The following is an 18,050-nucleotide window of genomic DNA, read 5'->3' on the forward strand; positions in this document are numbered from 1 at the left end:
ATACTTTAAAATTAAGCATCATATTTTATATATATATATATATATATATATATATATATATATATATATATATATATATATATATATATATATATATATATATATATATATATATCCAAATCTTTTAATCAATCAAGTGATATGAATATTTTCATATAAAAATAACCACTGAAGAACTTGTGGTCTCAAATTGAGCTTTAATATATCATTTTTCTTGGTAAAAATTACATAAATCTTTATTTAAGTAAATGGTAAATAAGAACAAAAAGTATTGATGGACTATCAATTAAACTAGCAATTAATAAATATATCGGGATGATAAAATATGTATATTTTGATAAATTTTTAAATAATAATAAAATTAACCATTTTTTTCTAATAAACAATAGTTTTTTATCAAATGAAAAATAAATAGGTATCATTCCCCCACAGTCATGACTAGGGGTGAGCAAATGAGTAAAATCAATTCGTTTTGTCCGATCCGTATTAAATCCAAACTAAGTTTATTCAATCCGTAATTCAAACCATTTTACTAATTAATACGGATCGGATACGGATTGAATTGAAAATAGTTTGGATAATCCAAACTAAAAAATATTTATATATATCAGCTTGAAATTAGTCAACAACTTTTTTTTAAAAAAAATTTTAACTTCGAATTTTTTATTATTATTAAATTTGAATCTGAATAAAATAAAAAAAATAATAATAATAATAAAAAATATTGTTGTTAAGTGATGATAAGTAAAATATATATTATATTGAGATTAAATTTAATTTAAAGAAAATTAATTAAAATATATATTTTTATTTAGATAGTTTGGATAATTTGGATAATCCTAATCCAATCCGATTTAATTCAATTCGATCTCAATCCGATCCGATCTCAGTCCAATTCGAAATATCTAATCTAAATTAGTATTTAGGATTCGGATTGGATTGGATTTCGAATTAAACCACCTTGCTCACCCCTAGTCATGACCACGCTATAACTTAAAATGTTTACAAATGGAATCGATATCATGAGATTTTAATTTTGTAGCCGACTTTTACCATTGGCCTATCTTGGTGTTTTAAAAAATATATATCATGAAAAAACATTTATATTTTCTTAGTTATTGTGTTATATAACTTGTGAATTTAAATTTATATGTTAATGAAAAATCAGAACTTTCACATTAATCTCAAAATAAATAAGAAAAAGAATAATAATGATATATATATTTTTTAGAATTTAATTTTCTCTTAAATTATTATAATTATATATAAGAGGTGGTTGGTGGAATTGTGCAAGTGACTAGCAATCCTTGTAACAAGTACATTTGAGTAAAAGAAAACTAGCACATTCTCCCTTAATGTAGCCTTCTTTAATGCAAGTATTCTTACAATTTTTGTCCGAGAAACATGCACCGCGAAAGCTTCCGCTCAAGAATTTGCAAATCTTCGCCTTAACTAACCATACTCCACTATTATCCTCTGTACAAACAACAAACTAAATTTATTTTATTTTAAATTTTATTATGATCTTTCACTAAAATCTTAGTATAGAAATAATAAACTTACCCAAAATGAGAAAAGCTAACAACAATACAACAAATATCAATCTGTCCATGTTAAATTATGATAATAATATGTTAACTTTTTTTTTAAGGTTTTGTTTATCTATGAATATAATGAGTATATGTATAAGGATGAGGGATCTATTTAAAGTGAAGAAAAATAGTAGATTTTGAAAATAAAATGTCAAATATATCATTTTTAAATGGTTAGGAGGTAGATTCTCACAATCTAGAAAAGATTTCACAATCTAGAAAAGATCTCACAATCTATAAAAGATTTCACAATCTATAAAAGATTTCACGTACTCATCTTTTACATATTTAAAAAATATTTAAAGATAGTGTCACGGGCTGAAATTCGACCTGTGTAGTATTAGGCTAGATCAACTCAGATTCTAACTAGTAATATGTTTAGACAATACAAAAAAACTTAGAGAGAGAGAAAAGCTTGAGAATAAGAATTGTATTGATTGAATACTTGGTGTTTACAAAGTAATACATTTGAGGTTTTTATAGGGCTAATTACAACTACTACATTTACTATACTAACCAATTACCATATTAATGATATAATGTCCAACTACCCCATTAATTATATTCTCCCACTACCTCATTAATGGGCCTACTACCCAACTAGTACATTAATTACTCTATGACATCTCTTCTTCAATGCTTCTAGAATATTCCTTGTAGTGGGCTTACTTAGACGATTATGCCTTCCTTGGACTAGGGAGATTAGCGCACTGTGAGGTCAAGACTTCAATGAACATCGACATCCCCTTAAATGAACCGTGACACTAATCGGCCATAACATTCTTCCCCACCTAAGTCGTGGCCGTCTTCGATTCGACCTTGTACCGTACTCTTTTATCTTCTGTCTAAATTGGCACAAGTGATTCTCTTCAGATCTGCACATTTCTTCATCTTCTTAGTGTCTTCTTCCAAAGATGCCTGAGCAAAATTTGATTCCTCTCCTAAAGATTTGGCGAGAGTGAAGGTGGACTGACTTTGACCAACGTATCATGTGGCCAAACTTTGTGGATTTGATGGTTGTGTGGTGTCTTTGGGCTTGAGCCCCTCGAAGGCCTCCACACACTCTATCTGAACTTCCTCGGGTACTTCCTTTTTTCAATTGGACCGGTTCCCATCATCCATCCTAGAACAAGTGTCAAATGTCTCTTTCCCACATTTGCGACCTTGGATAAACCGCATTGCCGAGAGCATTCTCATTCTCTCTTATTCTTTTCTTGTTGGTATCACACTAGTATTCTCGTGATCCAAAATGAATAAGGAATCAGAATAAGGCATTATACAAACATGTACCTGATCGAAACATTGTAGTCCCAACACTATATTGTAGTCATCCATAGGGAATAACGTAAACAAGACTATTCCCTTCTAGTCTCTGATCCTGGTGTACAATCTCCTAGCCTCCCCGGCCACCGGCTTGGCTGTTGTATTCACAGACTTGACCGTCCCTCTCGTTGGGTTGATGCGAAGACACAACGTCTTAGCTACTCCTTCACGCAAGTTGTGGGTAGCTCTAGTATCCACTAGTGGTTTGATGTGTCTTCCCCAATCAAGACATCCATGAACATCGAGCCCCTCTTTGTTCCCTTGATCAATTTTAAAAAGTTGTAATATAAAATCAATTAGATCAATTAATTTAATTCACCTCATTTCTCATAAAATCATAAAATCAAAATAATTTAAAATTTTGTAATTGTAAAATCATAATTTTATATCGTAAAAGTTTAAGAATTTATCTAAAATCAGAATCGTTAACCGATTTATTTAAGATAGGAAAATTTTAAATTCTCACACTATTATGGCATTGAATAATGAATAGAATAACATATGTATAATAGATGAGGTTAGATATTTAATTTATGGCTTTGTAATATATTTTTTATGAGATATAATAAAGGATTTATGTATCTTTGTTCATATTACAATAAATAAAATTGTCATTTCGGGCGGGCTCATTCTTCTTAGATACTTCATGGTGTGAAGAGAAGAATGGATATGTTTAGCAAATAAAAAATAAAATAAAAAGAAGGTTCATCTATCTAATGGTTAAAAGTATAAATAATTTTTTATTTTTAATGTTTAAAATATAAATCCTTCAATTTTACAAAATTAAAATGATATATTAGTTGGCTTGTTTTACTTTAATCTAGAATGGTAAAAATTTTAATATTTTAACTCCAGATTTTTAACTACATAAGGTATGTATAATGTATGAACCGAACCAAACCAAGCTGACAACACAAAAAGAGGGGCCGGTCGAAGATAAAACACTAGCTCAAGGCGAATGCCAACAAAATATAAGAAAATGAACAACAAATGAGTCTAAATCATCAAACAATATTCATTCATTCCATCGGACTCATTAACTCTTCTTCACCCATATTTCATTCATTCCATCGGACTCGTAAACTCTTCTTCACCGACCCGATCATCATCACTCTTGGTTCCAAGCATAACTGCCATGACCATCAACTTTCCAGCTTCGGGGAAGTCTTTATGTGTCATCAGAATATCTTCAACCGTATTATTATTATTTTCTTGCATCGATGCTGTTCTTCTTAAAGGAAGTGTCTCGTAAAATCCGCCTTCAAATGTTTTGGCTTCGGGTCCATAAAACCTAGACGATGCCAGAAACAGAACGGTTTCTCTAAGGACTTGCAAAGTGTGTTCGTCGCTCCACCCTTCTAGAACCGAGGCTTGGTATAGTTTCAGCCAATCGTCTTGCTCGATTGCATTCCTCCAGCACTCGACTAAAAGGGTTCTGTTGTGGCTAAGGAAGGAGGAACTCGTCCAGGCAAATACGTCGAAAGCAAGAATTGACAGCTCTCGGATTTGGTTGCTGCTCTTTATGCATAACTCTATAAGATCCAGTGGAGATAGAAGGTTGTTGCCAATTTTTTGCCTCTCTTCGTCGTTCTCTGGGAGAAGATTCAAGATGTCTTCCTGCAAAATTTAAAACAATATGAAATTTGCTTAATAATATATAGCAAAATATACTTCCGCAAGTCTTGAAAACCAGAGTTTATTCTCGAGGGAGGAAGATAGCAACTACTATTTCCAGTCGGGTCGTTAATTTAACTCTTTTAATCCTCCATTTCATGTTTCATCTATTTACTTACATTTTTTTTAAAGGAAGCATCAATTTTATTATTCATTTGCCAAGAAAAGTCTTTGCCTTAGTGGTTTGAAATATTGCATGATACAATAGACTAAGGAATCTATGATTTGGATGGTTTCAAACTGAACAAGGCCCAAATAAACCACTTTTTAAATGAAACAAGATTTAAAAACAAATATTTAAAATCAACATCCTCCTAGCCATCTAGTGTTTTTTTTTCCTGATGCTTCAAGAAAGTATTCATCTTCGGCGTAAAAATATTGACCTGTAAAATTTGGAATCTCCATGGTCATTTAAAGCGATTATTATTAACATACCTGTAATTTCATGATCTTCAAATCAGCTTCTATGCGCTTAAGCTTGGCGTCAGACTCAGCATTTTGTCCTAAAAAGTAAAATATTATTCTTGGTGATATTGAAATCAAGAGAAACATGATTCTAACAACAAAGAAAATAAATACCTGCAACTGCAGCTATTTTTGAGAGATTCAAGAGCCGTTTTCTCTCATTCAGAGCCAAACCCGTATATGTAGAAGAATCTGCCATGTCATCATCTGCAGATGTATCATCTTGGGAAAGAGCTAATTCATGAAGGGTTTCAGAAGCCGGGGAAACTTGATGGAGGAATACTTGATGAAGCCAAAGGAGGTCTTTGTGTTGCTTCAGAAATATAGTCAGCTCTTCCTGAAATTCTTCCCCAAGTCTTAAAAGCTTGGAATACAGTTTTCCTTCGTACAATTGTTTAAACACAAAGTAACTAAAACCTCCTTTCGGTCCCATGCTTTCATGCTGCACAAATTTGAACAAAAGAGAGACTTACAACAAAGAACCTTTCATCTCATAATTCCATTCATTCCATAATCAAAACCTTGACGTAAGTAACATATATATATATATCAGGGTAATCCAGTAAATCCACTAATCCTATAATATAACTATAATGCTAATATTTCTTTTTTAGACCATGATTTTTTCCATAGAGGAGACTAGCTAGCACAACATCCCTATGCAGCTACCCCCTTGTACCACAATAATTAAGTGCTAGTTTGATTCGGCTTATTCTTCGCAAATAAGTCGCGATTGCAAATAAACTGCTACAATAGCTTAAGCAAATAAGTTCACTCAAAACAGGTCAAGCAATTTTTTTTTCTAACAATACCACTAGAGCGATTGGTGAATAAGCTGAATCCTATCAAACTTACCTAAACGATTAGTGAAAAAAGCTGGAGCGAATGAGCTGAATCAATCTAACCCCAAAATAAACATAATAAAAACTAATTGTAGAGGTGTGAGCTCTATCATTTTCATTTTGAGACCATGATTTTTTCCATAGAGGCTAGCACGACATCTGACCCCATGCGAATCAGTAACTTGAATGAATAAGTTGTTGTGAATCAAACAGGCCTAGCGAGTGTTTCTCTTATTTTTCCTATCTCTATACCACTAGAGAGATATAGAATAAGCTGAATGCTATCAAACTTACCTAGGCAATTAGTGGATAAGCTGGAGCGAATAAGCTGAATCAATCTAACCCTATATATAATAAAATTAATTGTGACAAGCATGGCAAAGCGAAAATACATATCAAACACCTTGATCAAGAAGTTCTAAGGAGTTGAGAAACATAATGATACCATGAGATTTCTTAGGAGCTCAGTATCATCAAGGTCACAGCACATGTTCCAGAGGGTTTTGTATCCTTCATGCCTTTTAGCAATACTTAATAAATCTGATGACAATTTTCTGAAGACAGTTACATCTTGATTTTCAGTTGCTTCACTTGGTTCCTGCAAGGATCAAGACAAGGCTTAACAAATGTGAATCATAATAAATTGGTTTTATAGGTCTTTGAATATTATACTTAAATTGTTTTAGATGTTCTTGTGATCTTAAATTTTAGTCATACTAGCCTATAATTATATATTATGTTCTTTTGTAATACAAGTGTACATTAAAAATTGAAAAAAGATAAACTTAAATTCTCACATCATAGGAGTTAAACGAAAACTAAACTTAAATTCTCTCAACATTTAAAGAAATTGAAGAGCTTCATGGTGACTAAAGAAATGCATGCAATCAAGAATGTCAAATAGTTATGCATTTTCTTATTTGCTTAGTCAGAGCAAAAGGAAAAAAACAAATGAAATGAAATGAGGCCAATGATTTCTTAGTGCTTTGTTTATTCTACATAATAAACAAATTTCATGAACGTAGTTACATTTTTTCACAGGCTATGCGGACTGGCCAAAAAAGTTTCAAAAGATAAGTCAGCCAAACAAGCTAAAATTATATTCCCTAATTCATGAATATATTCATATGAAGCAATATTAAATATGAATAACAATATTATATTCCAGTTATAGAAAAATATAATATGCCTTTTACAATTTGTACGGTACAAAATTGTGTAGCCCACCCCCACTTACTAGCAATCCTTAACAAATTATTCCCATTCTAACATGTTCTTTTAATTATTTTTCTTGCTAAAGATATTCTTTTTATTTTAATATTTGCATCTTCCCTTTAATTCCATAAGCCCCACCCCCATTTTAATCTGTTAACCCAATTCTAATTTCCTATTTGTTTTGTGATTTATTTTAACTATATAATTTTGAATATAAATTAAATTAATGATAGAATATATATTTAATTACATTAATTAAATCTATTTACTTATATATTATAATTACATAAATTTAAATATTTAACAGAAAATAGGAAACTAAACAAATAATTACATGGCTTAAAGATAATTAAATATTGCATTTTAATTAATTAATAACAAAAAAAAATAAACATAAGTTAAAATACTGAAAAACAATATTAACATAAATCAAGATAAAATAAAAACAAATTAACTATAAATATAAAGAGCAATTAAGTCTAATACTTCTTATTTTACGTTAATATACTCCTTACCAAACATAAAATAATAAACCTTTATACTACTCTACACCAAACAACAATAACTTATACTAATTTATACCGTTGTACATCTTATACCCCATACAACTAGTACCTCCTACCAAACACGCCCTAAGTGTACTAAAAAAACTGATTGTTTAGAGTAGCTGGTCTTTAACTAGTCCACATGAACTAAGTGAAAGCAGCAAAAGGGAAGACTTACATGATTAGCAAAAAAAACTTTTCACCTACATATATAGAACATGTAAAACATTAAGAGGGGTAGAAGATTGACCTGAGAGATGGTTCCATTATAACTTTTTACTAGCTGATAAAGTGACTCAAGAAGGGTATCTCTTCTTTTCCAGTACTCATCAAGTATACCTCTGTGTTCTTCTCCACGCTCAAGTTTAGCTGTTATAGCACCACTATATGCCTCAAGTGAAACCTCAGCCAACGTTTTTAGATTAGAATAGAATTCTAACTTTGTAGATGTATCCAGGTGAGAAGTCTGATTCAGCAAGTGAAGCATGAAAGAAGCAATCCGCCAGAGGCCATTTCTTACCACAGGTCTTCCATACCAAGATGTCAAACCCTCAACAGGAGGGTACCACATATGATGCTCATTTTTGTACTGCATTGCGTTGTTGACTAAAGTCACACAGGCTTTAGATATTTCGCAAGCTCTTTGAACTTGAAGCAGCAACGGTATGTCTGTGCTGATTAAATATTCCAACTGTTTGTCTAAACAATAAAATAGTTCTTCAAGATCTGAAACCTTACTGTAGAATACTTCAGCATTATCCCGGTCCATAAGAAGAACAGTATTTCGACGGGCTCTCTCACCAACAAACTGAATTAGATCCCAAAGACAACCAGAAAATTCCTTTTCTGTACTAGAATTGCGGTGGACGGCAACACTTGATATACTATTTTGCAGTGCTCTTAGCTGAACCATTGCCGATAGTTTTTCTCCATGCTCCATTATAGTATACAGAGATTGATCTGACAAAATAAACATCTCTTAGCAAGTGACGGCCACAAAGTCATTGGAAAGAGAGATACATAGTCTAGATAAAAGGAGTTAAATGATGAACACCAGATCAACATGCGACAAGAATTATAAACAAGCTTGGAACTATACAAAAACTCCTATGGAGCATGCCTTGTGTGCTATATCATTGGGAAAAAGGCAGGGAATAGCATTAATAACACAAAAGCTCTTTTTATGGACCTAAAAGAATGAAAAGGGGCCCCCATACATACCCTAGGAGCTAACAAGTTTTTTTTTTCTTTTAAAAAATCTAACATTAAACAAGCTCTAAGTCATCCAGTCACCCCAAAAGGCGATCCCAAGTGGGGATTATAATCGACGCCCCCATACATACCTAGGGGCTAATTCTATGTTTCAGGTGTAGAACATAGAGTCCTCATATGACCAATGACAACATAATGGGCTATGACACCATTACTAACCAAATCAAGGCACAAGAAAAATGTAAAAGATAAAGCACATAAACATGGCAGGAGAAAAAATCATACTTTGTTTACTACACAGTTCCTCGTGGCACTTGGATAAGGCTAGAAACTGAAGAAGCTTTTGATGTTTTTGCTGCTTTTCCATTAGTTGAGAAGAAACAACAGCTAAAGCCACAATCTCAGCACCTCTGGTTGTTGTCCAATGTTTAGCTAATGTGTCTACAATTGACTTACTAACCCGAGCAAAAACATTTGTTTCTCCATCCCGCTCAAATGCACCAGCATTGCGAAGCTTTTCAAGTGAGCCATCCACCTGCCCTGACAAGAGAAAATTGTGGAAAAGATGGTTCAATAAAGCTTCTGATTCTTCATCTTGAGCAGTACGGCGTGCAACTGTTGCAAAAGATCCCCTTTGTTTGTCTCCAGCCTCCCATACATCCGAATTCACCCTCCTAGGAGCAATATTACTAGCCAAAGATAAGTTCCGTCTCTCCTCCTGGGCAGAACTTTCATTGGAGCTGCCTTTACGTGATAGACTTCGCTCAGGAGGTTCAACTCCACCAAGTAAAACAGCCTTCTCAGGAATAGCCCAAACTCCGGCCTTTTCAGTAAGAATGGCCCACGCTCCTTCACTGTCCTCAAATGATGGCAAAACTGAAGCATCCATGACCTTTCCTGCATCATAAGGTAGGTCAAATTGGTAAAGTCGGGTAGAATTTCCCCAGTAATGTGAAACCGTGGCAGTTCCATCTCCAGATAGAATAATGACAGATCCACTGGGCTTTCCGCCCACTCGCAACTTCATGGAAAATAAGAAATCCTCGTCTTCAACTCTTGCTTTGGGGATTACAACTTGTATTGGAGCTTTTTTCTCCAGAACCCTTTCATGTATTGGTTCAATATTTAATGGGGAAGAATTTAATCCAGACCTATATTGCATGGTCAGAAGTGAATACTCTATGTAGCTTGAACTGCTTAGACGATCCATGCAAAATGTGGCAATCAAAATCGTAATCACTTTTCCATGCTTGTCCACCTGCATATCGAGGGGCCAAATCCTCTTCTGACCAGCCAAATTCTTCTGGATACCAGAATCACTGTCAGCACCAACAAATACATGAGACCATAGCTTCAAGATAGTTATCTCTTCAAGAAATTTAACAGCAAAACACTGTATTTCCTGGTCTGTGAGTACAAAGAACTGCTTAACAGTTTCCTCAGAAACATATGGAAAACGCCATAACAATGACCTTGGATACCCCTTGCTCCTTTGATGTTGAGTACTATCACTACCTTGGGAAGATAAAATATTGTGGTATATCTTTCTGCGTTCTATACGAGAGGGGCTACAACAAAACTGCCACAGTTCACCATTTGACCCACAAGCAAGGACAATGCATGACTGCCTCATTCTTGGGACTGCACATGCAATCAATGAATTTAAACAGCTTGAGGAAGCTATCTCAAGCTCATCAACAGATGCACAGCTTGTTACAAGAGAGTTGGCCTCTTCAGAATATATTTCGGGCCAATATATAATAGCCTGAGTCCTCTTGTTACACATGACAACACCAGCAGAAGGGTTTTGTTGAGCAGTGTCTTCCTGATTAGGGTGTGTGTTATCCCAATTAACAACAGAAAGTATCCAATTGTTCGAAGCATTTCTATCCATGCTACTGTCATCCACAAAGCTTGAGGGGAGATTGAGGACTACACATCTAACTGAAGCTGCAGGTGACATATAATTCCAGAGAAAGAGACTTCCCCCACAGATAATCCATGCTAGGTTTGTTCCCTTTTCCATTCCACCCACCATGCACGACTCACCTGCTTGAATATGCAATAATTCATCAAGTACATCTGTAAGAGAAGAGGGACGGACAAATGAAAACAAACAGAAACAAACCAGGAGCATGTTTCTGCTGTAAAAGAGCTTGTTCATCACGAACTATTTGGGGAAACTCTCCAACAAAAACGGGTCTGATTTCATCTGAACCCTCCCGGTTCTCATTTTTCTTAACTTGAGGGATCCTGCATGAGTTGATGAGAAAAAGAATACTAACTGGTAAATTTAGTAATAAATATCATAATACATTTTGTCCTCGTCATTGACTATTTGATCTATTTTTTCCTTTTAATTATTATTTGTACAGTTTATACATAGTCTGGACAATTCATTATAAAACATAAACACACAGATGTTATGATAGTCATGTATAGAAGGTAATCACACTGGATACAAACACAGCCGTAAAAAGTTAAGATACTAATTCTAGAACCTTCTACCAACATCATTAAGCATATTCTGGGCATAAAAAAAATAAACTGGCCCTAGGATAACACGAGCTTAAGAAATAAAAATGCACGGATATACAAAATCTAGGCCTAGTTAGTCGCCTTAGCTAAATTAATCTTATAAACCAACGAGATTAGTTCAATCTCCAATAATTTGTTAAAGTTATCACAAATTTCTTAACTACCTCATCACGTGTTTCCACTGATACATTTCTAAACAGTATGCCATCAGTTTCCAGAAGACCTCTGCAGTTCTCATATTACCTAGCTTTACATTTCCTTTATCAGAGCACACGGTTCATCATTCCCATGAGATGCTCAATGGCTCATCAATGCACATGATACCATACACTTAATTTTGAAGTTCATCAACTGACCCCTATCATGCCCATCTGCTAAATCCTCCTTATTTAAGTTCATAGTCTCCATTCAGCTTTTACTTCCTTAGTATCATGATCATACCATCATTATCCATGTTGAAACTAAGAAACTGTATAAACTACAACTATTTCCATATCTGCATTGCTCTTGGACATAGCTGAACTTCATAATATATCTTGTAATCTATAGAATCATGATTCATATGCACCCATAAACTCTAGACAAAATCAAAGTCTAAAGACTTCACTGTCTCAATCAAATAAATGTACATCCACCAGAGAACATTGTACCCAGAAATTACTTAATCAATTGAAATGTAGCTTAACAGAAGTTTACCTGGCAAGTACAGATAGTCGAGAGGCCCAAGGAGCAGGAGTGCCGGTGGAAGGGCGATTAGGGACAGAGCCATCCTGAAGTAACCGACGGTTCTCAGCCACTGGTGTGACAGGAAAATCAGAAGCATGGCCCAAAGTACGGTCCTTCCGGGAACTAAAACTGGTTTTCTTGATCGCAGGAGAAAACATTGGACACTAAATGAGTTTACAGAGAGATCGAGATTTAGGGTTTAAGAGAATCAAGAAGAATTTGAAGGGGCGTGGGAGAAGATGAAGGAAGCGGGGAAGGAGAATTTTGAAATTGAAGTAAGTAAGAAAGATCACTTCTTACCAAGAGACGGCGAACTAGGGCGAGGAAAAGGGCGGTCACGGAGGAATAATCTGCTGTTTGTGAACATTTATAAATTTAACACGTGTTGTAATTTTATTAGTTAGAGAAAGCCACAAGTTTGTTATTTGTAATTTTAGTAATAAAAAAATTTAATTCAGATATTTCTTTACTAAATTATCATTTTATTATCTTTGTCTAATATCCTATGGCAAGACCACACAAAAACACAAATTTCACTAAATGGTCTTAAAGATAGGGCTATTTGAGTTTTTGACCCTCTTTATAATAAAAAGCGTTGTTGACATTTTATAATATTTTGGACAATTATACCATTTCGCGAGACGCAACTCCAAGTGCGTCTAGCAACCGGAACCCTATAAAAAATTTTTTTTTCATTTGTTGCTTCATTTTCTCTCTCTTCTCGGTCTTCTCCGCTCTAAACCTTAATGGCGGAGAAGACTTTCTCTTCTTTTCATCGGCGAAGAACACATTGAAGAACACCATTCCACTATATTCAACGGCGAAGAGCGGCGAAGAACTTCCAACGGCGAACTGCGAAGCTCCAACGGCGAACGACGACGGCGAAAGATAAAATTTCCACTATTTTCGTTTATAGATCCATGTTTTGTGTTTATTTCGTTTATAGATGAATGTTTGTGTTTATTTCGTTTATAGACGACATTGATTCGCCTTAATTCGTTGAATGCAGGTGTTGATGGGCTCTCATGTTGGTTGCGTCACGCAGTTGCGTCACGCTGACACGTGTCACAATTTATTTCATATTTCTTGTGTTTTATTTGAAGGCTTATAAAACCCAAATAAGCCTCGACGACTCTTCCTGTTCTCTCTCTCTCGCACCTACCTCGACGACTCTTCCTGCTCGTCTTCGTTTTCTCATTCATTAATCGACTTCATCATTAATCAGGTTAGTGTTAGTTTTGTTGGTTTATGTTTTAGGGTTTAACTTTGTTTCGTCTTCTGAATGGTTTAGAGTTTATGTTAGGGATTAGGGTTGTGTCTTGCAAATGGTTAATGGTTTATGTTAGGTTTTAGGGTTGCGTCTCGTGGTTGCGTCTCGTGGTTGTGTCTCGCGGTTGCGTCTCACGATTGACGGTTGTTTCTAGCGATTGACGGTTGCTTATCGTTTGTTTATATTTTGTTGTAAAAGGTTTTCACCAACAATGTTGTTTTTGTTTTCCCTTTTGTAGATGGCAGACATCGTTCATGATTTTCCTGGTAGGATTTTTTGACATTTGTCCAAGCCCTAAAAAAATATATGATAGGTTGGAAAAGATGGTTCTTATGGAGAGGGCTCTTAATTGCCAATTTCGGTATTTATTCAAAGGAGTCTCGCACTTGTTGTTCTCAAGAACAATTCTACATCAGATACTGTTTTGGAAGGTTAAGTCAAATTCGAATGGATGATTTTCAACTTGAATGGGGAGGAACTGACTTTTGGGAAGAAAGAGTATGCCTTGATTAAAGGCCTCAACTTCGAAAGATGGTCTGAATACAAAGATTAATGGCGAGGTTGTCCACCCTTGCTGATAAAATATTTCAAAAGGAATATGATAGTTCGAATGCACGAGACGAAATCTGCTTTTATGACATGCACCGATAAGGAAGACGCATGGAAGATGGGCCTAATATGCTTGATTTTGTTAGTACCTCTTTTCATTTGACCCAATACGGATTATAAATGTTAAAATCATCCATATGGTTGAAGATGTTGAAGATTTCCTCCGATTTCCATGGAGAAAAGTGTCATTTAGAGTCACCATGAAGGGTCTTAACTAGGACATGAAATGCCACAGGTCCTTATATTAGTCCAAGATATGAACTAGAGTTACTAATAATACTTTTGCTTATAACGTTTATGGGTTTGCACTAGCACTACAAGTGTTGACCTATGAGGTTATCCAAAGCTTTGTCCTTAGATTCGCCACAAGGAACAATGTTGATGGCCCTTTATGCCAAAGGATACTATTGTATCAATCCAAAAGGAAGAACACCATTCACGAGGTACATTCTACCCTTCATAGCACTATTTTGTCTACAATAGAAGAGTCCTCCACGTATAAGAGATTGTACAGTGGGAAGAATTTTGAACAAAATAACAATTCATTCGATGATTTGTTTGAGGGAGTTACTGAAGGGGGGAGAAAGAGAAAAGCTGAAGCAGAATCAGATGAAGATGAAGATGAAGAACCTAGTACTGTCCAACCTTCGAAGAGGAAGAGGAAGATTGAATATGATGTAGCTCCCAGCAAAGCAGCCAATAAGTATCGTAGGAAACCTCCCCCTAGTCCCATTAGTCCCCCAACCGCAACTTCAGCACATGCATCATCACCGGCATCTCCTGTTCGATGTACATGTCATGAGATGAAGAAAAATGTCTTGGAGATGAAGAAAGATGTGGAAGAGATGAAGGGAAGCATAAGAGACATCAAAGTGAATCAACAAAACAACTTCATTCTGTTTCAAAAGATGATTCCCAGTTTAAGCAACTAGTTCTCCAACCATGTGACCAACCATACGGCCATAACAGCCAAACTAGATGAGAAGACCTACCAAGTAATTTGTGCAATGCATCTTCAATGTTAGATTAAAAATGTTATGTTGCGCCACGCAGTTGCGTCACACAAATGCAACTACGTGACGCAACTACAGATTCGATTGAGATGATGTAGATTCATTTTCCATTTTGTAGGAGAATGAGAAGGTGAATCATATGGATGATGATAATATAGATTCTAATATTGGAGCCATTTAGCAGGACAGTGTTGAAGTAGAGAAGAAGAAGATTGAGAATGAGAATGATTCGATTGAGAACATTGTCGAAGAGGAGGACATTGAGAAGGATCCAATTGAGAACATTGTCGAAGTGGAGGAGAACGTTGAGAAGGATCCGATTGAGAACATTGTCGAAGTTGAGGAGAACGTTGAGAAGGATCCGATTGAGAACATTGTTGAAGTGGAGGAGAACGTTGAGAAGGATCTGATTGAGAACATTGTTGAAGAGGAGAACGTTGAGAAGGATCCGATTGAGAACATTGTTCAAGAGGAGAACGTTGAGAAGGATCTGATTGAGAACATTGTTCAAGAGGAGGACATTGAGAAGGATCCAATGAATGAAGAAGTGGATAACGTTGAGATGATGAATGAGAATGAAGACGTGGAGAAGAAGCCGGTAAAGAAGGCAGTGAAGAGAAAGTCGGTAAAGAAGATTGTGAAGAAAAAGGCGGTAAAGAAGACTATGAATAAAATTGAGGAAAAGAAGGTGGGGAAGAAAATGGAGGAAAAGGAGGACGATGATCTGAAAATATGCAATACTCCTCCTAAAATCGTATTTGTCTCGCGAAAGACAAGGAAGCAGATGAATGATCCATATATGACCAACCATAATCTAAAACTACCCAAGTTAAATGATCTTATGATCGTCAATCCCCTTCTAAAATATGACGAACAACTACTGACTAAATTACAAACATGGCTTAGAGATCCAGATACCGACAAGAAAAAAGTTGATCACCATACTTTGGAAGGTGATAAGGACTTATTTCACCGAGTGCTGAAAAAGTTCAACTGGCTGCAAGATCAGGTAAGTCATCTTCAATGTTAGAATAATTTTACAATTGCATATTGTATTTTGAATATTTTCTATCGCGTAGGAAATCGATGCATGATGCTTCATTTTGAGAAGAAGATGTTTGCTATATCCAAAGACATATAAGAATAATTTCATAATTGCAGATTGTTGGCTCGGCCCCAGGTTCATTGCTGATTACAAAATTTTCTTAAAGATCCTATTGTGTTTAACATTAGAAACTTTATAGAATACTTCTGAGGCAATGAAAAAAACTTTATGATTAGTTGGAAATTATGTGATGATATATATATTCCTTTGAACATCAAAGGCGTCCATTAGATACTTTGCGTTAGACGTATATAACTGCGATCATGGATGTTATGTTAATCTTGATGAATTTGTGCAACCGATGTGCAAAATGTTTCCGTGTATATCTGATAATTCATTGTTTGATTCTGAAAAAATAAGATTTCCTCGGCTTTCTTTAGACATTTTGCCATACACAAGACTTCTATAGTCAGAAGTCCCAAAAGCATCTAAGAGTGGAGATTGTGGTGTTTTTGTACTAATGCATATGGAGTACTTGACTGCAAACCTGAGTTTAACATAAGTGACCTCAGATGAGATGAAACTTTGGAGAGAAAAGTGGACGGTCATGTTATTTCATGAACTTGTAGAATCATAGGTTATTTATCAAACTTTTATAATGTTAATACCAAACTTTTGTAATATGGTTGATGTAATGATATCAAACTTTTGTAATATGGTTAATGTAATGATATCAAACTTTGTTAATGTATTAAATGTTATATATGTTATTGTTTCTAGGTTCTGAACTTATGTAATATGCAGTTGTCTCATGTGGTTGCGTCACTCAGTTATGTCTCGCAAATGCAGTTGCATCACGCAGTTGCGTCTCGCAAATGCAGTTGCGTCACGCATTTGCAGTTGCGTCACGCAGGTTACGTCTCGCAAATGCAGTTGCGTCACAAAACTAATCCAAAGAATGACAATATCAAATGTGCTAATATACATAAGGTAAACCTGATGTAAGAACAAAATCATACCACTCATTACATTACAAGATGGTACTACTCTAGCAAGTTCATTGAGCAAATATATAGAAACAAGTGGGACAATATACAGAAACAACATTAACACCACTACACTTGGTAGATATCCAGTCACAATCTGTATTACAAACTTACTGCACAAGAAAACAAAGTATGAATGGTAATAAGTCTATGTGAAACAAGTTCATTCTAGAACAACCAAGTTCTTTCTATAACAAGTTAATTCTAAGCTAAAGGATCGTACATCTAAGATGATGGCTCGTACATATGAGATGATGGCTCATGCTGCTGAGATGATGGCTCATGCTGCTGAGATGATGATGGCTCATGCTGTTGAGATGATGATGGCTCATGCTGCTAAGATGATGATGCTCTTACTCTTGTAGTAGATGGTGCATGCATCACTACTTTGCATATTGCTCTATTATGTCCTAGACCTGCACATGAGCTACATCGTCTTGATACCTTACGGACCTCACCTTGGGATGTCCTACGCTTAGTTTGTGGCCGCCCTTTCTTAACCTTTATAGGTGGTTTTAGACACACGTTGCTTGATAATTTCTAGAACATCATACATGACTTCAATCACTAAATCATATGTAGACTTTTGCACGTTAATCGTCTCATAGAAGATATCAACTAATTCGACAAATGTAGTATATTGGGGTATATCCAAAATTTTGCATGATTTTGCACGGAAAGACCTAGTACCATCAACTGCAATTTTTCACTCTCCATTATACACAACAAATACATCAGCAAATACTTCAGCTGCAATTGAAAACAATGATAATATCAATCGTGAGACACAACCGTGACAATGAAATACAATTACTAACTATAAATGGTTTGGTCGCGAGACGCACCCGCATTCGCGAGACGCACCACGAGACGCACCCGCATTCGCGAGATGCACCCGGAATCCGCTGCAATGGTGGCATTTACCCTATCAATCC

The 18,050-nt window shown here is 35.2% G+C and overlaps 1 protein-coding gene across 2 annotated transcripts; it reads right to left on the reverse strand.

The window, feature by feature from the left end:
• Positions 1–3,746: 3,746 nt before the first annotated feature.
• Positions 3,747–12,439, reverse strand: LOC124944435 (nuclear pore complex protein NUP133). Of its 2 annotated transcripts, none has more exons than XM_047484689.1 (8): positions 12,103–12,439; positions 10,997–11,121; positions 9,154–10,917; positions 7,907–8,616; positions 6,342–6,494; positions 5,169–5,496; positions 5,025–5,092; positions 3,747–4,532 (listed from the first exon to the last, which is right to left on the reverse strand). In XM_047484689.1, the coding sequence occupies exons 1-8, from the start codon at positions 12,288–12,290 to the stop codon at positions 3,978–3,980; spliced, it is 3,891 nt and encodes a 1,296-aa protein (XP_047340645.1). In that variant the 5' UTR covers positions 12,291–12,439; the 3' UTR covers positions 3,747–3,977. The 2 variants fall into 2 exon arrangements, with proteins under 2 accessions (XP_047340645.1, XP_047340644.1); XM_047484688.1 differs by having other exon boundaries at positions 9,154–10,920.
• Positions 12,440–18,050: the final 5,611 nt, after the last annotated feature.

Source organism: Impatiens glandulifera, chromosome 7, assembly GCF_907164915.1.
Source record: "Impatiens glandulifera chromosome 7, dImpGla2.1, whole genome shotgun sequence".
In the NCBI taxonomy this organism is placed as follows: domain Eukaryota; kingdom Viridiplantae; phylum Streptophyta; class Magnoliopsida; order Ericales; family Balsaminaceae; genus Impatiens; species Impatiens glandulifera.

Excerpts from the sequence above, each read along its gene's own strand:
- LOC124944435 (XM_047484688.1), bottom strand. The coding sequence starts at position 12,290 with ATGTTTTCTCCTGCGATCAAGAAAACCAGTTTTAGTTCCCGGAAGGAC. Across the intron at positions 11,122-12,102 it reads CGACTATCTGTACTTGCCAG|GATCCCTCAAGTTAAGAAAA; the intron begins GTAAACTTCTGT and ends CAACTCATGCAG. Across the intron at positions 6,495-7,906 it reads ATAATGGAACCATCTCTCAG|GAACCAAGTGAAGCAACTGA; the intron begins GTCAATCTTCTA and ends TGATCCTTGCAG.